Genomic DNA, 21,931 nt, shown 5'->3' with positions numbered 1-21,931 from the left:
AACACACCACTTCCTTGCCATATTGCAGGCAACAAGGAGAGAAGAGCTGTGGCTCCTTGGGGATCCCAGACCTAGGAGTGCCCCAAGCCAGGGCAGTGACACCCTCTTTGGGGCTCTGCAGTTCCTGGAATTTCCAAGCTTCTGGGCATGACCATGTTCCCTGGTGCCAGCCATGGAATCTACTTGTGGGATGCCTAGTCCAGCCACAGCCTCACAGAGAGCCAGTGCCTGTGGCGGTGTCTGGAGCTGCCGGTTCCACCACTGTGTACAGTGGCCAGACCCCATACTTGCTCATTCACACACCCCTCGCCACTCCACTCGCCTTCAGCAGGCATGGGATCCAGGCCAGTAGCATGAGCCAAGTGCAGTCTGCCAGGCTGAGCAGGCCCAGTGGGCCTGAGCAAAACTCAGACAAAGGCATCACTGGCCACAGAGGTTTCCAGTTGGCAAAGTGAAACCCCAAGGATCCCGTAACACTATGACCAATTCTGTATTTCTTTGATTCAAGAATTTAAACTTATTAGCAAACATTCAGTGAGACACAAATGAAATCATAATAGTCTAAAGGAGTTAATAAATGTTCTTGACATCATCAAGGAGTAAAATAAGTACAGGAGATTCTGGACGATTATCTCAAAAATTTTTATCAGTTCCATATGAGATAGGAAAGAATCAGTATTACCATTGTACAAATTTAACCAGGAAGTGGGGTGGGAAGAAGTGGTTAAAACAGCAAAGAGATTAAGCTGGGCTTTACAGTCTTTTGAGACCTTTTTACAAGTTCTCTAAGGTTCAACAACTCCTAGTTGAGAGACATCTTCAGATTTCAGATGAGTTCTCCAAATCAATGTGGATCCCTGAGACAATGTAGAATAAGGGACTCAGAGGAATGAAACCTCCATTCAAATTATGCTCTCTTCATCTCAAAAATTACAAATTTGGGATTAAAAAAGGAAGACCTTCCTTTAAGCTGTAACCTCCTAGAAAGTAAGAGGCCATGTCCAGTTTACTGTTTTATTTATTTGTTTTTGTTTATAGTACGGTCCCTGACATGCACGAGTTTAGGAAATATTTGTTAAATAAGGGATTATGGCTTTCAATTTCATTAGAGGAGCAGAGTAGGAAGGGGTACGGACAGTCATGGGTCTGAGGGATGTGTTGGTTTTAGTCCTCTAATTCCATCACCACTATAGCCAGGTATTTCTCTAGTTGTTCAATACAACTTTTGTTTCGGCTTAGTCTTTCTGTTGCAACATGTAACACGTGTCATGGCTTCATGGGAGAATGAAGCATCCCTTCCTGAACAGGTCAATGCTCTTCTGGGTTGGTGTCTCCCTGGCAGTATGGTCACTTTGTGCTTTTCTGCTGAAACTGAGTTTGCATACTGCCATGCTCTTTCCCATGGCTACATCTCCTTAGAGGACCTGTTGCTTTTGCTGTCTCCTTGGCAGACACCCCTGGGAAGTCTTTGTGATCTCTTATTTCTGGATTCAAACAGCTCTTGGGTTGCTGACCTACAGCTGTTTTGCATCACCAATGACTTAGCAGCAAAGATAACAGATATTGTGCCAGTGACAGAATTGAAAAAACAAATATGTACAGTATTTCTGCATTTGTATATTTTTCAGGTGTGTGAAGAGTAGGCATTTAATCTCTAATTGCTTCATCTTTAAAAACTACTCTTAGTTTTTTTTTGAGACGGAGTCTCGCTCTGTCGCCCAGGCTGGAGTGCAGTGGTCGGATCTCAGCTCACTGCAAGCTCCGCCTCCTGGGTTCACGCCATTCTCCTGCCTCAGCCTCCCGAGTAGCTGGGACTATAGGCGCCCACCACATCGCCCAGCTAGTTTTTTGTATTTTTTGGTAGAGACGGGGTTTCACTGTGTTAGCCAGGATGGTCTCGATCTCTTGACCTCGTGATCCATCCGTCTCGGCCTCCCAAAGTGCTGGGATTACAGGCTTGAGCCACCACGCCCGGCCTACTCTTAGTTTTTACATTTAAAATTGCTTTTGTTGATGGTCTTATTTATAATATTGCTTTTGGTGATGGTCTTATTTATAATAAGAATCCACAATCTAACTGTGTATTACATATATGGAAAAAGGAAACAAGTGAGTTCATCTTGATAGCTATAGGTTAGTACAACTGAAATATTTGGAAATCTATGTAAGCAATTTTGCTCAAATGCTTTTTAAAATATTTGCATGGTTTAAGTAACTAGTATTCACCATGGGTTTGTCAAATTCTTCTATAATTCCTTAATAACTTAGGGGACACTATCTATTCAAAACTAGTAGAGAGAATAAAAGAAGTCTGCTGGATTCAGACATGTCTATCATTAAATACCTAGGCAGCAGGCCTTCACTTTTAAGGTTTGGACAGATGTCTATTCTAAATTTTGCAATTCCTAGGAACAACAATTTTGCAGTTTTTGAATTATAAATATCCAGTATATGGACAAGGTATTCTTCTTTTTATATGCCACAGTTTCTATCTGCAATTTAAGAATATATTTCTCTGTGTGCCACTTATGGACATAAGAAACATTAGGTTAGAGCCTCTTAGTGGTAAATACCCATAAGTCAAAAGGTAAGTATTAGGACATGCTTCAGTAATCTCATCTCCAGATAATATGATCTCAGATAATATGATCCTTTCCTTTTGAGCCTATTTTACAGTGCTTTGTCTCCGACACTCTCAATATTCTTCATGTTTCTGTTAAGTTTCAAAGCATGGAATGCTAATCAGTCATGATAGGACTGATCAGGAGCCAGACTATTTCTGACAAGATAGAAGGAACTGAAAAGTGAGTTTTTAACAGATTACAAGAATCCAAACTCCCTTACCCCACTAACCCTGCTTGGATAGTTCCTAGATTTAAAAATTTTCCAAAGTACAAATCTGGGTAGTTGGATTGAGGGGCAGAGAAGATTGGAGGTGGTCAAACGGTATTGAGGTGGGACTTAATAATATAGAAAAGGTTTGGCATCCAAGGATAATTTTTTTAAAAGTTTTAATAAAAAGTGGAGGAAAGAATTGAGTTGGTATTGTCTTTCAATAGGAATTTTTTAAAAAAATTATAAAAATACCACATTGTGCTATAATAAATAAGATTATTTCTTTAAATCTTGTTATAAGTAATCTTAAATATAGTTTTGGTCAGTGTCCTTTAAATTACCTTTTTGAAAACAGGCCTTAAGAGTTTAGCCTTCAGATATCCTTCTCATTGTATAGATCAGCATAATTGTTTGGCCAGTGATAGGTGACCAAAGAACAGTGTTGATGATGATGAAAGGGGAAAATTGGATGACCCAGTTCCAACAAAAATAAGGGAGGAGAAGGGATCACTTTGCTGTAGAAGCTAAATTAAATTTCATACATGTTTGAGGTGAAAACATGTGAGATATTTTAAGTACCCCACTGAAGATGAAGAGAGAAGGCAAGGTTAGAATGCGAGTGTAGAAAATAGCTGTGTAGTGGTGAAAAGCTGAAGCCACATGGGTGTATGACTTTTTAAGGGAAGACACTTTATAGAGAAAGAAAGCTGAGTGCTCAGGATTAAACACAGCTGGAGGACATGAACAGGAAGAAGAACCAGTGAAGTAAACAAGGAACAACTGACTGGTCAGGCAAGTCAGATTAAGGACAGCCGCAACTATATCAGGGAAGCCAAGGGAAGATTTTGTTCCTGGAGAATGAGGTGTTCCACATTGTCAAAACAGACATCAAGGAGAAAGAGAAAGAGGCATTTGTTCATTTCAGAAGTAACTGATGTCTCTGGAAAAAAACCACAATTACAATAGAGAGAGTGATGAGAATAGGCTGAACTATGTAATATGTACTAGTGTCAAAAAAAGGTGTCAGGTTAGGGGAATAATCCGACTTGGTCCATTAAATCAGCCAGTTTGATAACTACATGTTAACACTTGACGGGATTATTTTATTCCTTCTAACCCATCCATTTCAATCATTATTTTCCTTATTCAGAGCAAAAGACTATATAGCACAGAATTAAATGCCTTTAAAATACAAACTGAATCAGGTGTTCCATTTGAAGAGCAATACTGAATGCACACTGCAAACTTCACATTCTCTGCAATGCAAGACTAGTGCGGTGTGCTTTCCTGCAAATGAAATGCCTTATCTCACACCAACATCCCTTCTAGAGATGCCCAGTTTTTGTATTCCTGACTTATTCTTGTCCCACAAGCTGCTGAAGGGAGTCAGTCTGCCAAGATACATATATACCGGGCTTCTAAAGCTTTTATATTGCTTTTAACAGGAAAAAAAAATCTCAAAAACTTTAAATAAGTTATTGACTTATTTGTAAGTCAATATATCTCATCATTATAATGTAACTAAATATCAAAGATGACCTAAATGGCCTTGTTTCAGGAACATTCTCATGTGCATACATTCCAAGACAATGATAGAGTCCATGCAGACTCTTATAGAAATGTGCAACTTCACATGCTATGCTTTGTGGTACCGAAAGACACAGGTGTAAATTATGCCCCAAAGAGATAAGAGGTTTGTCAATAAAGCGGGCGTGGTGGCTCACGCCTGTAATCCCAGCACTTTGGGAGGCTGAGGGGGGCAGATCACTTGAGGTCAGGAGTTTGTGACCAGCTTGGCCAACATGGTGAAACCCTGTCTCTACTAAAAATAAAAAATTAGCTGGGTGTGGTGGTGCACACCTGTAATCCCAGTTACTTGGGAGGCTGAGGCACAAGAATTGCTTGAACCCAGGAGGCGGAGGTTGCAGTGAGCCGAGATGGTGCCACTGCACTCCAGCCTGGGCAACAGAGCGAGTCTCCATTAAATAAATTTAAAAAAAGTTTACCAATACAATTGGCAAAATGACAAATTCTGGTTAGTCTCACTAGTGGATAAATATATTCCTTGAGATATCATACTTCTTGGAATTTTTGCATTTATGGATTTGAGATAATACAGCATCCAAACAAAAATAAATATTGTAATAATTCCAGCATATATAGTGTCAAAAGATTATGTTATTATTTTCGAATACTCTTTTCTGATGATGGTTTAGTAGAAACAAATCATTATATATTTTTGTTGCTATTTTCTTATCAGTAAAACAAGGGCCCTAGCAGTTCTCTAAGGATGTTCTATAGAATCACTGATTTATTAGTAAAATGCTAAGACTCAATGGATGTTTTAATTTTAAAAAATAAAAATTTAAAAGCAAACCAAGTTCATATTTATTGCAGAAGGAGAAACAAGAAAGAAAGAAAATACAGAGAAGCCCCCCAAAATTGATATCAAATTTTAGCATTCAGAAATAACCACTCCAGCTTGGATATAAACTTTTGTAAAATTACAATTTCTACAGAAGGTTTTTTTTTTTTCCCCTCCAACCCGTTAATTATGTAATGAGATGCTTTCATATGTAAGCACTTTTTTGGAATAAGAGCTGAAGGTTGGATTTATGGTTGGGCAATCACTAGGATAACCTCAGATCCTGGTTTGCTTGTGACAGTCCTGGTTTGCCTGGGATTCTTGGGTTAGCCTGTTGTCTCAGCATTTTTATTAACATCACCCCATTTCATTCAACCGGCAATGACAGTGAGTTATAAGGCAAACTAGTAATTGCTTGCTAAGGGACCAGTATTGTAGAAGCTATCCTATTTGATACAGCAGGACTAGCAACTTTATCCTTATATAAATCCAGATTCTAACCAGCTCTTTTAAATGAGGATGGTCTGCAATTTAAGTTCTCTTAACCATCTTTGGTTCATTCACTGAGTAAATACTAATAGCTAAGGGTCTACCTGGTAATGCACTGTAAGCTCCTTGCAGACAGTGAACAGAACAGACTTGGTCTTACCTTCAAAGTATTTCATGGCCACTCATGTAGTCTAATGATTGAAATTCTACCAGGAGTTCCTCTGATCCCTGAATCTCAGACCACTGCTTGAATAGGAAAACAGTAAAGTGGAAGATGGGTCCAAGTGAAGGCTTTGCCTACATTTAGGGAAGTTCTTCTAAATTTTTTAATCTTTCCTCAACAAAATAATGTTGTATACCATTCTTTAAAAGTTTTTGAGTGTCTACTATATTGGAAACTCTGTGAATGCATAAAAGGATGTAAAATATATGGTACCTGCCTCAAAGAGCTACACTCAGTTAAAATATGAGGCATATGAAGCCTAACTCAGTTAAAATATGAGGCAGTTAAAAATATGAGGCATATGAATACAGTTAAGTCCTGTGGCCTAGAATGCCTGCCATGATGTGGGTCCACACTCCTGAATTACTTTCCCAACAGAAAATTTTCATCTTTATCAAGAGCAAGTAAGTTTTAGATGAGGTCCTGTATCACCCCATCTTGTGATGAAAGTCAAATGGAAAACAAAGGGCTGGATACAGTGGCTCAAGCCTGTATTCTCATTACTTTGGGAGGCTGAGGCAGGAGGATTACTTGAGCCCAGGAGTTCAAGGTCACAGTGAAAAGAAAAGAAAAAAGGATAATAGAAAAGGGATAACAAGAATTTCATGGCCGGGTGCAGTGGCTCACGTCTGTAATCCCAGCACTTTGGGAGGCTGAGGCGGGTGGATCACAAGGTCAGGAGATCGAGACCATCCTGGCTAAAACGGTGAAACCCCGTCTCTACTAAAAATACAAAAAATTAGCCGGGCGCGGAGGCGGGCGCCTGTGGTTCCAGCTACTCGGGAGGCTGAGACAGGAGAATGGCGTCGGCCCGGGAGGCGGAGCTTGCAGTGAGCCGAGATCGCGCCACTGCACTCCAGCCTGGGCGACAGATCGAGACTCCGTCTCAAAAAAAAAAAAAAAAAAAAAAAAGAATTTCATATATGTATTTATTCTATAGCCAATTTTTCATAACTCAGTTTCCGGTAGTGCCACTTTTAACTGCCATGACCTCAAATCAATCTTTTTTTAAAAAGTACATTTTTTAAACAGAGCATTTCTTTTTCTTAGACCATAACAAAGAAAATTGGCAAAATGACTATTATTTCTACTTCTAAAGGAAATTGAGTGATCAATTCTTGTAATCGGTAACTTGACCAAAAAAACCCAAATAAGGATTTTAGTCCAGCCCCAAACTTAATTTTCTTCATTGAAAATAGCCAGTCTCTTGTAAAGAACAGGATGGTTTAAAGTCTGATATCTTGGAATGAATCTCACCTCTGCTGCTTGCTAATTATTATTATGTGTACCTATATTTTATTTATATGAACCTCAGTTTTTTAAATCTGGGAAATGGGAATTTCAGTACCAATTACTTCCATGGATTTTTATGAGTCTCAAATAAAATGTACCATATATATTTGTAAGCTGTAGATCAAATTTATAAAGAAAGGTGATATTGTTATTTTTACTACAAAAAGAATTTGCACAAAGGCGATCTCATCCTTAACCTGGTTGATTGATTTCTTTGTACAGCACATTCCTACCAGTTGAGGTGGCCTGCCACAAGGCTGTCTTCTGAGAAATAACGTAACATTACAAGGCCAAGCAGGATCTTTGTGGTTGAATATTTTACACGGCTAAGAATCACTTCTTTCCCAGAACTGGTAGAGAACGCAAACCAAGGTGCTGTTCTGCCTTAAGTGTAGGTCTAAATACAAGTATTGACCACCTTCCTTAAGGCATTCGCAGCTCTTTTGATTCACCAATAAGGTTTATTCTTTATTGAGTCATTTCAGAAAATGGTAGGGGGTAATGGGGGAGGTGTTAATGTTTCAGTGGTTCCCTAATACCTTCGGAATAGAGAACATAATTTTGTAATTTGGCTAATAAAGCTTCTGTGGTTTGGTCTTCATCTGCCACCACTCCCTGCCTCAGAATCTCCACTGCAGGTGTACTGAACAAGGCCACCCACTGCCTCAGATTCCCCACTCCAAGCATACTGAAACAGCCATACTTTCAATTCATCAAGATGTGCTGTGCTTCTCCTTAGGTTTGCCCCATGGACTTGTGGTTCCCTCTGCTGCTCTTCCCTAACTACCTGCTAATCCTACTTATCAGTTAAGTATCAACTTCCTCCAGGGTGTGGAGATGCTTCTCTGGCCACCCCACCACCCCATAATGCGTTAGGTAACCTAATACTATACTCTGCCCACGCCCTGCTGACAGCCCTTATTATGCTGTACCCTAATGTCACATCATTGCCCATCAACTTCTTCAAGCAAGAAAGCTGGATTTCTGCAATGTCATAGGCCAGCACGGTGCCCTGCAAATAGCAAGTTTTTCATAAATAGTTGTTGGGTAGATGAGTGAATATATGAACTCTAGAAAAGCCTGTATTGCCTGGGGCCTAGAAAAACAAGGGCAGGAAGAACCAGATTCCCTATAGGAACAGCTTCTATGAATTAAAAGCTCACTCTTAACTAAGAAATGGGTCGAATTGTATCATCTATGCCATAATACATCTTTCCAGAAATTCTGAAATACTTAAATTGGGATGCTTTATTTGCAAGCTGCTCCTAAGACTCAGATCCCTAGTAAATAAGGGTATGAAGGTATGTAACCACAGATTTTATAGGCTGGGACTAAAAACACCTATAGTTGGAAGGGATGAAAGGCATATTATAGGAAAGGCAACAAAAGCTGAACTCTGTGTGTATGTATGCATGTGCATGTTTAAAACCCCTGGGAATATATGTAAAAGCATGTCAAATTTTACTATTTTATTGCGTTAAAATAATTTTAATTTTAGTACACAACGCAGTGTCTATGTAGAAAAACAAAATTTTCCTTTTTTCTTTTTCTTTTTCTTTTTTGAGATGGAGTCTAACACTATCTCCCAGGCTGAAGTGCGGTGGCACGATCTTGGCTCACTGCAACCTCTCCCTCCAGTTCAAGTGATTCTCCTGCCTCAGCCTCCCAAGTAGCTGGAATTACAGACCTGTGCCACCACACCCAGCTAATTTTTGTATTTCTAGTAGAGATGGGGTTTCACCATGTTGGCCAGGCTAGTCTCAAACTCCTGACCTCAAGTGATCCGCCCACCTCGGCCTCCCAAGAAAAAGAAAATTTTCTAAAATTAAAAAATTAAATCCCAAATTTCCAATTTTGGTTTTCTTTAGGTAGTTTTGCAAGTCTTTCATTCAGAGAGTTATTTATACCTTGATTTTAAATTTTACCACTCTTAGAACATACATTTTATAAAATTAGTCTAATATAGGTTGTAATTTTTAGAACAAATAAAACTTTGGGATTTATAAGACAAAGAAATAAAATCTTCATATTCTCTGAAAAAATAATCTTAACATAAGGAAACATTCTAGGTCTGTATGAGGAAATGATTGTACAATTAATAAAAATAATTCATTAATATTTATTTACACATCATTAGTGAAAATAGTGAATCTATATGTTCCTCCCCATGGCAAAAGGATGATTGTGATCCTTTATATGATTTGTCAATAATAGCAAAGTCTGGGCACAAAGAAGCAGTACAGGCAGTTGGGCACAGTGGCTCACGCCTATAATCTGAGCACTTTGGGAGACCCAGGCCGGCAGGGTGGGGATCACTTGAGCCTTGTAGTTTGAGGCTAGCCTGGGCAACATGGTGAAACCCTGTCTTTACAAAAAATACAAAAAATTAGCCAGGTGTGGTGGTGCACACCTATAATACCAGCTACCTGGGAGGCTGAGAAGGGGTGATTGCTTGAGCCTGGGGGGTTGAGGCTGCAGTGAGCCATGATCAGGCCACTGCACTCCAGCCGAGGTGACAGAATGTGTCTTAAAAAAAACAAAAAAAAGAGAAAGAAACAGCAGGCCATTCCTTTAAAATATATGACCCAGAAAAAACAGAGTTCTCTGTGCTTGCCTACTTTTCTTCTCCTGAAGAATCAAGACACTTATCTTCCCAGTTTACATGCTATTTCCTCTTCCTTACAGATTTTACACATGTGTGAAATTAATAGGCTTGATATAGTAGCAGTTGGGTAATTTTCATTTTATTAAATTATTAGTTTATGGAACTGAAGTCAGTGGCATACTGAGGATTTCCTTTTTTTTTTTTTTTTTTTTTTTTTTTTAGAGCATAGCTACACTTTTGGAAAAGGGCACCCTCTTGGTACTAAAAGCACAGTTATTGCCTAATTAATGATAGGTATATTTCTTTAATACACTGTGTGATGGGGTAACTTCTGTATAAAATCCTGACAAATTAAGTGCTGAATTAAAAACATACTTATGGCAGTGGCAAATCAAAGTTACTCGGACTCACAAAAGTTTAAGGTATAAGAACCAGCACACAAAAGAGGAAAGGATTTCTATCTCATTGCATTTCTATATGTGCCACACACTATATCAGGGTCTTTGTAACATTGTTGTCCATATCTTCCAACAGTCCAATGAAGTAGGCATTACCATCCTTCATCCTAGGAGCCTTCAGAGAGGGTCAGTAACTTCTTCAAGTACATTGTTCTCCTTAGCAAGCTCAGAAACCTGGATGTGAGGTGGCTGGAAGCACAAGGATATTTGTAGTTCCCTTCTATTTCAGCAGTGGAGTAGCTTAGGATAGTGGCAAAGTCCAGGGTGGGACCAGAGGTGTGGGTAGCAGAGGTGGCATTCAGTAATGCAGTAATGAGCAGGAGAGTGCCAGATGAATCATCTATAGATGTTGAGTCACCAGGATGGCCCAGGACACCTAGCGTGACCCCTTCTCTCTCCTCCCTCAGCCCCAAATCCAATCTATCACCAAGTCTAGTCAATATCACCTCAGAATTAACTCTTGAATCTCCAACTTCTCTTCAAGTACATTGCTAATATGCTAGTTGAAAACACAATAATCATTTAAGTCTTTACTACCTACATAACAAACCTGCACATGTACCCCTAAACCTAAAATAAAGGTTAAGAAAAAGAAAACACCATGATATCACACCTTCACTCAGACAAAAATCTCCCTATCAGCTCACTCCCTAGTCTCTTCCCTTCCTCTCCTACAATAATTCTCCGTAATAGAAGATGCAACGTCACTACCTATAACACTTTAATGATTACCACTACTTTCAAGATGAAAACCTAAATCTTTGCTTGTCTTATAGGCCTCTGCATGACCTGCATTCTGCCCACTTTTTCAAGGTCATCATTACACCTCCTTCACTGTCCACGTCTAGCTCCACTCATCTGATTTCAAGTCTCCATCTCAGTGCCTTTGCATGTTCATTAACTCAGTCATTCCATGAATATTTATCATGCAGGTGCTGCCCTCTCCCCCTCACATGCTGCTCCCTTTGGCTGGAACACTATTCTTGAATGGATAGTCCCTCCTGGGCCTGGTGCCACCTCGTCAGCCATCTGATTTCACTTCCTCAGGAATTCCCCCAATTAGATGGCATTCTTCTGTTTATGTATTCACAACACCCCATACTGTTCTCTTGTAGAACTTATCACAGTTTATAACAATATTTGTGTGATTATTTTATTCAAATCTTTCTCCCACAGTAGAATGCAACCTCTGTGATTTTATGCATTCTGTTTGGGACCATTCCTGTTTGGTTCTCCATTGTAGCCTCAGAACCTAATGTGGTCATGTACATAATGAATACCTTTGAATGAATAAATGATGAGAGAAGATACTTGTTGAAATCTTTTCAGAAATACTTAAAATGTGATTTGTAAATGTATTAGTGATGAAGATAACAATAAAACTGAAATTTATAAAAAATTCCAAAGAACCTTCTAATTAAAGCCACATTGATTTTTGATTTTTAATATAAATAGTTAAATTAAATTCAACGATTTGTTCTATAAGGAAAAAAATCCAGTAAACCAATGAGAAATGATCATTTAGGTAGCCAGTGAGAGTCAAGAATCTGTCATGCCAATGGACCAGAACAGAGATTCCCAAAATAAAGTTGCACACCTACAGTCAACTGACCTTTGACAAAGTTGACAAAAATAAACAACAGGGAAGCATACCTATTCAATAAGTGGTGCTAGGAAAATTGGATAGGCATATCCAGGAGAATGAAACTCCCAACTCTCACCGTATACAAAAGTTAACTCAAAGTGGATTAAAGACTTACATGTAAGACTCCCAAACTACAAAAATCCTAGAAGAAAACTTAGGAAATACCCTTCTTAGACGTTGTCCTCCTCAAGGAATTTATGACTAAGTCCTCAAAAGCAAATGTAACAAAAACAAAAATTGACAATTGGGACCTAATTAAACTAAAGGGCTTTTATATAGCAAAAGAATCTATCAACAGAGGAAACAGACAACCTACAGAATGAGGGAAAACATTTGCAAACTATCCATCTGACAAAGGACTAATATCCAGAATCTATAAGGAACTTAAACAAATCAACAAGAAAAACAAACAACCAACCTCATTAAAAATTGGACAAAGGGTCAATTACTGAAGCTTGTGCATTTGTCACGTAGTTCTCATGTTATGGTTTTCATCTCTATCAGTTCTTTTAAGGACTTCTCTACATTGGTTATTCTAGTTAGCCATTCGTCAAATCTTTTTTCAAGGTTTTTAGTTTCTTTGCGCTGGTTACATAGTTCCTCCTTTAGCTCTGAGAAGTTTGATCAACTGAAGCCTTCTTCTCTCAACTCGGACCAGAGGGATTCACAGTGGAATTCTACCAGAGGTACAAGGAGGAGTTGGTACCATTACTTCTGAAACTATTCCAATCAATAGAAAAAGAGGAAATCCTCCCTAACTCATTTCACGAGGCCAACATCATCCTGATACCAAAGCCTGACAGAGATACAACAAAAATAGAGAACTTTAGACCAATATCCCTGATGAATATCGATGCAAAAATCATCAATAAATTACTGGCAAACCAAATCCAGCAGCACATCAAAAAGCTTATCCACAATGATCAAGTGGGCTTCATCCCTGGGATGCAAGGCTGGTTCAACATACGCAAATCAATAAACGTAATCCAGCATAGAAACAGAACCAAAGACAAAAACCACATGATTATCTCAATAGATGCAGAAAAGGCCTTTGACAAAATTCAACAGCCCTTCATGCTAAAAACTCTCAATAAATTCGGTATTGATGGAACGTATCTCAAAATAATAAGAGCTATTTATGACAAACCCACAGCCAATATCATACTGAATGGGCAAAAACTGGAAGCATTCCCTTTGAAAACTGGCACAAGACATGGATGCCCTCTCTCACCACTCCTATTCAACATAGTGTTGGAAGCTCTGGCTAGGGCAATCAGGCAAGAGAAAGAAATCAAGGGTATTCAGCTAGGAAGAGAAGAAGTCAAATTGTCCCTGTTTGCAGACGACATGATTGTATATTTAGAAAACCCCATCGTCTCAGCCCAAAATCTCCTTAAGCTGATAAGCAACTTCAGCAAAGTCTCAGGATACAAAATCAATGTGCAAAAATCACAAGCATTCTTAGACACCAGTAACAGACAAACAGAGAGACAAATCATGAATGAACTCCCATTCACAATAGCTTCAAAGAGAATAAAATACCTAGGAATCCAACTTACAAGGGATGTAAAGGACCTCTTCAAGGAGAACTACAAACCACTGCTCAGCGAAATAAAAGAGGACACAAACAAATGGAAGAACATTCCATGCTCAAGGATAGGAAGAATCAATATTGTGAAAATGGCCATACTGCCCAAGGTAATTTATAGATTCAATGTCATCCCCATTAAGCTACCAATGACTTTCTTCACAGAATCGGAAAAAACTGCTTTAAAGTTCATATGGAACCAAAAAAGACCACGCATTGCCAAGACAATCCTAAGCTAAAAGAACAAAGCTGGAGGCATCACACTACCTGACTTCAAACTATACTGCAAGGCTACAGTAACCAAAACAGCATGGTACTGGTACCAAAACAGAGATATAGACCAATGGAACAGAACAGAGCCCTCAGAAATAATACCACACATCTACAGCCATCTGATCTTTGACAAACCTGACAAAAACAAGAAATGGGGAAAGGATTCCCTATTTAATAAATGGTGCTGGGAAAATTGGCTAGCCATAAGTAGAAAGCTGAAACTGGATCCTTTCCTTACTCCTTATACAAAAATTAATTCAAGACGGATTAGAGACTTAAATATTAGACCTAAAACCATAAAAACCCTAGAAGAAAACCTAGGGAATACCATTCAGGACATAGGCATGGGCAAGGACTTCATGTGTAAAACACCAAAAGCAATGGCAACAAAAGCCAAAATTGACAAATGGGATCTAACTAAACTAAAGAGCTCCTGCACAGCAAAAGAAACTACCATCAGCGTGAACAACCTACAGAATGGGAGAAAATTTTTGCAATCTACTCATCTGACAAAGGGCTAATATCCAGAACCTATAAAGAACTCAATCAAATTTACAAGAAAAAAACAAACAACCCCATCAAAAAGTGGGCAAAGTATATGAACAGACACTTCTCAAAACAAGACATTTATGCAACCAACAGACACATGAAAAAATGCTCATCATCACTGGCCATCAGAGAAATGCAAATCAAAACCACAATGAGATACCATCTCACACCAGTTAGCATGGCAATCACTAAAAAATCAGGAAACAACAGGTGTGGAGAGGATGTGGCGAAATAGGAACACTTTTACACTGTTGGTGGGACTGTAAACTAGTTCAACCATTGTGGAAAACAGTGTGGCTGTTTTGTGGAGATTCCTCAAAGATCTAGAACTAGAAATACCATTTGACCCAGCCATCCCACTACTGGGGATATACCCAAAGGATTATAAGTCATGCTGCTATAAAGACACATACACATGTATGTTTATTGCAGCACTATTCACAATAGCAAAGACTTGGAATCAACCCAAATGTCCATCAGTGATAGACTGGATTAAGAAAATGTGACACATATACACCATGGAATAATATGCAGCCATAAAAAAGGATGAGTTCATGTCCTTTGCTGGGACATGGATGCAGCTGGAAACCATCATTCTCAGCAAACTATTGCAAGAACAGAAAACCAAATACTGCATGTTCTCACTCATAGGTGGGAATTAAACAATGAGATCACTTGGACATAGGAAGGGGAACATTACACACCAGGTCCTATTGTGGGGAGGGGGTAAGGGGGAGAGATAGCATTAGGAGATAGACCTAACGTAAATTACGAGTTGATGGGTACAGCACACCAACATGGCACATGTATACATATGTAACAAACCTGCACGTTGTCCACATGTACCCTAGAACTTAAAGTATAATAAAAAATAAAAAATAAAAAAAAATGTAAGGAAGAAAATAAAAAAAAAAATTGGACAAAGGCTGGGCATGGTGACTCATGCCTGTAATCTCAGCTACTGGCAAGGCCGTGGAGGGAGAATCCCTTGAACCCAGGAGGCAGAGGTTACAGTGAGCTGAGATCATGCCACTGCACTCCAGCCTGGGCAACAGAGTGAGACTCCATCTCAAAACAACAACAACAAAAAACAAACACACAAAAAACCCCAAAGTGGGCAAAGCACATGAACAGACATTTCAAAAGAAGACATACAAGCAGTCAACAAACATGAAACAATGCTCAACATCACAACTCATCTGAGACACAAATAAAAACCATAATGAGATATCATCTCATACCAATCTGAATGGCTATTATTAAAATGTCAGAAAATAACAGCTGTTGGTAAGGTTGTGGAGAAAAGGCAATTTTTATACACTGTTGGTGAGAATGCAAATTAGTTCAGTCCCTGTGGAAAGCAGTTTGGAGATTTCTCAAATAACTAAAAATAGAATTACTATTCTATCCCATTACTGGGTATAAGCCCAAAGGAAAATAAATTTTTCTACCAAAAAGACATCTGCATTCATATGATTATTGCAGCACTATTCACAATGGCAAAGACATGGAATCAACACAGGTTCCCATCAATGGTGGGTTGGATAAGAAAAATATGGTACATATATACCACGGAATACTATACAGCCATAAAAAATGGAAATCACATCCTTTGTGGCAACACAGGTATAGTTGGAGGCCACTATCTTAACCAAATTAATAGAGAAATAGAATCAAATACTGCATGTCCTCGCTTATAAGTGGAACTAACTTTGAGTACACGTAGACACAAAGATGAGGATAAACACTGATGATCCCCAAAGAGGGAAGGATGAAGGGTAACAATTGAAAAACTACTTATAAGGGCACTATGTTCACTACTTGAGGGACAGGATAATAGAAGCCCAAACCCCAGCATCATGTAATAAATCCATGTAACAAACCTGCACATGTACCCACTGAATCTAAAATTTAAAAAATAAAAAGAGTCTGTCATTCATAGATTACTTTTCAGTAACCAGTAACCCAGATACTTTATGTCTTGATGTCTCCTATTCAAGACATCATTGAGATGGAGTTTTGCTCTTGTCACCCAGGCTGGAGTGTAATGGCACAATCTTGGCTCACTGCAACCTCTGCCTCCCGGGCTCAAGCAATTATCCTGCCTCAGCCTCCCAAGTAGCTGGGTTTACAGGTGCCTACCACCGCGCCCGGCTAATTTTTGTATTTTTAGTAGAGACAGGGCTTCACCATGTTGGCCAGGCTAGTCTCAAACTCCTGATCTCAGGTGATCCACCCACCTCAGCTTCCCAAAGTGCTGGGATTACAGGCATGAGCCACCATGCCCTGCTTCATTTTTTGTTTTTTTAATTTAGAAATAAACCAGTTTATCTCCCAAAGTGGAGAGAAAGGGGTGTTATCAGATGACTTTAGCTTCATGAAAATATCCCTTTTTTCCTATTCAATTTTTTTCTAATTTTACAGAGCATTTTCTTTCATATTTTGTTCTATAGTCACTAAAAAATTTGGATTATCTGTAGTTTCAACTTCTGACCATCAATCCCACTGAAAAATCAGGGAGGCAGCAAGAGTTATGAGAAGTACACAGATCTCTCGAATAGGCCAATGTCTAAGAAGAGTATTTCTGAACATTTTTTTCTTTTTCTTATTACAATTATGACTAGAAAGAAGCGTATTTTGAATAGAGATCTGTGTCCTCTCGGACTCTAGTCTCAGCTGAACTCCAGTCTCAGCTCTGACACTAAGTAGTGCTAAAAACTCAGGGTTCCAATTTCCTCATCTGCAGAATCAAGGTCTCCTCTTGGAGCATATCACAAAGAAGCTTAAACCTTTGAATTTTACTTTCTATAGACAACTAATCCATTTCTTTAGCCAAGCATAAATCCCATTGTAAATTAATACATACTGAATACTGGAATTGTGCTCAGCTTTCTGCAGTATTGTTGTAATGAAATTGTTTTTGAGCCTGTAAAACTAAGGATCAAACTTTGATCTATGATGTCACCCAAAATAAAGGCAGACTTTAAAATATACTTGAGAGAAAACCAACAAACAATACCACACCCTACGCATCATTAAACTAGTGGTGAATACAATAAGGGCAAGTAATTATAGAACTCATAGGCAGGGGAGAACTCTACCTTTTCCAAAATGCTTTCTAATTTAGCCTGCTCATGGCCTGCATGACAGATAATCATAGTGGGGAGAAAATTTAAAAGTAGATGTTCAATAATGATTTTTGCTGTTCTTACAATATACATGAAAATCATATGTGTTAGAGAAGAATGAACACCTCTAGTAAACGTTAACCATATTTGTTTACAAAGAAAGGAAATGAATTTCAGAGATAGCTCTAATTCTGTTCTAACTCATAAATGTCACAGGAAAACATTCTAAATCATTTTGATCTTAAAACACCCACAAGTATGCATTGATTTCTTAGTACAGAGAAAATTAAGTATTTTGAACCGAGGTTTTTCCTTGCTTAGGCTGATTACCATTTTTCCTCATTTATACTATAGTTTTGGCTTTAATTACAGAGGTATTGTTTCATTTTTCCAACATTAAAGAATCTTTGCCTCACTGTGTTCTATAATAATCCTCCAGGAACTTAAAAAGAGCATTTATTTCCCAGCGAATCCTGTTCTGCTTGATTTACCTGAGAGTGAACAATGATGACGATTCAAGTACTAAGTATTGGGAACACAGGATGGACCATTCTGAAATTAGTGTGGCCATTATTAGCTTGCCGCAAGGACAGTAGAATGACCCTCCCCCCACCCATGCTATTACTATTTTTTCCAGGGTGTGTATGTGGATGGTGGTGGTGGAGAAGTTGTTTGAATTTAGGATGTGCCAACATAAGTCAACATGTTGGAAAGGTACAATAAGCCTTTCATTCTTCTTAGCATTAATCCAAGTATTTATTCATCCAGGGATCCATTCAATCATTAAACATTTACTGAGAACAAGTATTGTTAGGGTTGGAACACAGAGATTAAATACATAGCACCTGTCTTCAAGCGGCTAGTTCAGTGAGGGAAAGACAAAAATAATTACGTTACAGATGCTTCTGGACTTACAATGGGGCTACATCTCAATAAACCCATTTTTAGTTGAAAATATTGTAAATCCAAATGCATTTGCCACTCTGATAAACCCATCATAAAGTTGAAAAATCTTAAGTCACTCTAAGTCAGGGACTGTCTATACATAAATGCTGTGATAAGGGGGAAATATTATATTGCAGGAGTTCAGAGACAAAAAATCTAGGGGTAGTTGGGGCCCAACAGAGAAGCTGCCTTGAAAGATTTGACGTTGGAGAGTTTAAAAAGACAAGCAGAAAGCTAGGCAGGAGGCAGAGAGAGGGAGGGGAGCGCACTGGGAGAAAGACTGCAAGCAGATCAGACAATATATCCAAAGGCTTGCTTTCTTTTGTTTTGTTTTTGAGGACAAGGCTGTTGATTGTTTAAAATTAAAATACTAACCAGAGTGATTAGATTTAACACAAAGTTAAAGAGACACACTTCCAGGAAACATAATAAACTCTGAAGACTTGTAAAACTAGCATACTTCCAGTGAGTTCAAGAAGCAGAGTGACTCTATTTTGGAAAGGGTTAACAAGCTTGTTTAGGTTGTGAATCAAAAGCACTGTTGGTCTGTCGAATTTGAAAGCATCTTAAATTTGTATTAAGAAAACACAGGAGAATTAAAATGGTTCGGGGCAAGTACTGGTGTCTCTATAAAGCCAGCTTCCTAATTTCTTATCCCGGATTTAAGCTGTCACTAAGATCTTCCTTTTGCTTTGTCTACTGTGTGACTATATGGACTGTTTATCCAGCAGAAGAAATATTTCTCTAAGACATAAAGTCTTCAAGGGATCCCTTTTGTAATAACCCAAATCTCTAGTAAGATTTTTTCTTTCTTTCTTTCTTTTTTTTTTTTTTTTTTTTTTATAGAAAAATAAGCTTTATTTCAAAGCAGTCTGAAAACAGCAGTCAGGGGGACCACATTTGCAAACTGGTAGGAAGGAGCATACAGTTACATGTCCATTTAGCAAGGTCTCAAGTCAGGAGTCTCACCAATTCCTGCCCAACACCTACTCAGTTTCCTCTTCAGGTTGAAACTAAAAAGTAGACTTGAACATCCCAGTGATGTCTTTGTTGTCCAAACATGCTCCAAGTTCAGGAAAGAGGACACCTGGGCTCAACTTATTGAGGGATTTGCTTAATTATTTAAAAAATATTTACATTGAGAATACAGTTAAGTTAGGAGCTTTCTTCACATTTTCACATTTTTTGAAAGAGCCACGGAGGTTTCATTCATGTTTTAACCAGTTGAGCTGATAAAGACCCTGTCTCCATTTTGTAAGAGATGGATTACATTCAATTACTCCTCATGACAGCCAAATGGAAGATTATTCTATTGCTTTTGAAAGATTATTCCATTGCTTTTGAAGTGCTGGTTGGACTGGCATCTGCAATGGTAGCCAAATAAATGAGATTTCTATGTAACACATGCTGGTACTGGACGCACTCGTTCCCCCGGCCCTTGTTCTGATACTCCACAATACAGCGGATCAGCTGGTCATTCTCCTCAAGGAGCCGCTGGATAGTCTCTTGATTGACTTCCGCCTTGCCCCTCAGCCAGTCCGGTACGAAGGCCACCGACATCCCGAGGAACCTCCGGAACCACGACCGCCAAGCGACTCGACCCCCTTTCTTTCTTTTTTTTTGCGTGTGCGAGACAGGGATAGCTCCTTTACCAAGACAGGAGTGCAGTGGCAGGATCAGAGCTCACTGTAGCCTTGAGTTCCTGGGCTCAAGTGATCTTCCTGCCTCAGCCTCTGGAGTAGCTGGGACTATAGGCACACCACCATGCCTGGTTAATTTTTATTTTTTTTGTCACTATGTTGTCCAGGCTGGTCTCGAATTCCTGGCCTCAAGTGATCTGCCCACTTCAGCCTCCCAAAGTGTTAGGATTACAGCATGAGCCATTAGGTCAGCCAGATTTCTATTATTTAACAAATATGAAGTCTCGAATGTCTTGTAGGATGCCTGCAGAGTATGCAAGGGATAATAGCAACTAGCCCTGACTGGGGATGGACTCCCATACTAGTAATGGCTTGCTCTTCTCTGACCTGAGGCAGTTTACAAAGAGTCTAGTACGGCACCTACCAGTAAGTGCAAAGGTGCTGTTAGTTCAGGTTGTTGGGAAGTGCAATCAGGTGACCTTATGTATTATTTGGTTACCGTAATTCTGGAAACAAGGAATTATATTCTATAGAACAGACACCTGGCTGTTCTGCAAGGCTGGATGCCTGTCTTCAGGTGTTAGAAAATCAAAAACTTTATAATATGGGTACGCTGCTTGCTGCCTCCGAGAAAGGCACATCCATTCAAACACCAGGCACTTCTGCTGTTGCTTCCGCCCTTCCTAAACCCACAGTTTCCCTACAAAAGTGGTCCACAAATGACAGAGCCATTTCACAGACGAATCCTGTTTCCAGTGCAATGCTGCAAACATAGATTAAGTCATAACTTGGAACTCTTCCACTGAGAAAACTTACAAGAAGCAAAGCAACTTTTCAAAGCATAGCAAAATAAACATTTGCTCCATGACTTACTGAATTTGGCACATGAAAAATATGCACTTCCAGTAAACTTGGTGACTTAACTGAGGTACCGGCTTTACCTTCCTGGTTGCTCAAGGCCACCAGACTGCTCTGGGGGCTGAACTCATTTCTACTACTACCCCCTTCGCTAAGTCTATTATTTGAGGCAAAGCATGTAACCTTCAGCTATTTGAGCTCTTCTAAGTGGGACAATGCTGCTGGCTTTTACCATGGTCTTAGGAAAAATGTTGGATAATTATGTTCTTTTCATGTAAACATCGTTTTGGTAGAACACACTGGAAAATTATGAAGCATCATAATTTGAAAATGTCAGTTTGGGTTGAGGTGTTAACACTGGTTAGTCATCTAAAGAGATTTCCCTACATTGAGAGGATTTATGGAAGGGGAGTGGAGGCATTGGAAATTTCAAATAAGAGATTTAATTCGACAAGAATTTACTGGGAACCCTGTGCCAGCTCTGTAATTAAGCTTTACAGGCAGTACAAAAGAACCAAGAGAGTGGGTCTTCAGGGAACTGGTTAGGGAACTGCCCCAGGCAATGTAGGATGAAGTGCCAAATGAGTGAAGATATGGAATGCAATGTGGGGGTTGCATCAGAAGATGTTACTATAAACTAGAGCAGGCACGGAAAGCTTCAAGGAAGTAGTCCATTTAAAGCTGGATTTAAAGAAAGGTAAAGCATTTTAAAAAGGAAAACAGAATTACCGATGGACATAGCATGGTAGAAGGAATATGACAATGAAATAAAATCCCTCTGTATCAAATATGAACATAATCACTGCATGTGTTCATTTCATCTGATATACCTCAAAATAGTGCTTTCTAAGCTCTGTTGATCCAGTTACCAATGAAAAGCTCTAGCACAAAATGCATTCGCTCAAAATAAATTTGGAGAATTATTTAAGGCCATGCAATTCTTCTCTTCTTTATTCTTTTGAAAAAAATAATAAAGTTTCCCTTTACTGAGTGTTTACTACGTGGCAAGCACTGGGCTAAGCACATTATGTGTTATT

At 39.0% G+C, this 21,931-nt stretch overlaps 2 protein-coding genes across 13 annotated transcripts in view; both read right to left on the bottom strand.

Moving 5' to 3' along the window:
- ADGRV1 (adhesion G protein-coupled receptor V1) overlaps positions 1-21,931 on the bottom strand; it is a 597,366-nt gene that overhangs the window by 20,823 nt on the left and 554,612 nt on the right. The gene's annotated exons all lie outside the window — the stretch shown is intronic.
- On the bottom strand, positions 19,525-19,999 carry LOC135971327 (SS18-like protein 2). The gene has a single exon (XM_065546486.2). It carries the CDS (start codon positions 19,954-19,956, stop codon positions 19,723-19,725), a length of 234 nt encoding a protein of 77 aa, XP_065402558.1. The 5' UTR covers positions 19,957-19,999; the 3' UTR covers positions 19,525-19,722.

Source organism: Macaca fascicularis, chromosome 6, assembly GCF_037993035.2.
Source record: "Macaca fascicularis isolate 582-1 chromosome 6, T2T-MFA8v1.1".
NCBI classification, from domain to species: domain Eukaryota; kingdom Metazoa; phylum Chordata; class Mammalia; order Primates; family Cercopithecidae; genus Macaca; species Macaca fascicularis.
The sequence above is the reverse complement of the archived record's forward strand: the minus strand, read 5'-3'. Positions and strand labels throughout refer to the sequence as shown.

Coding starts and splice junctions, on each gene's coding strand:
- LOC135971327 (XM_065546486.2), bottom strand. CDS start 19,956: ATGTCGGTGGCCTTCGTACCGGACTGGCTGAGGGGCAAGGCGGAAGTC.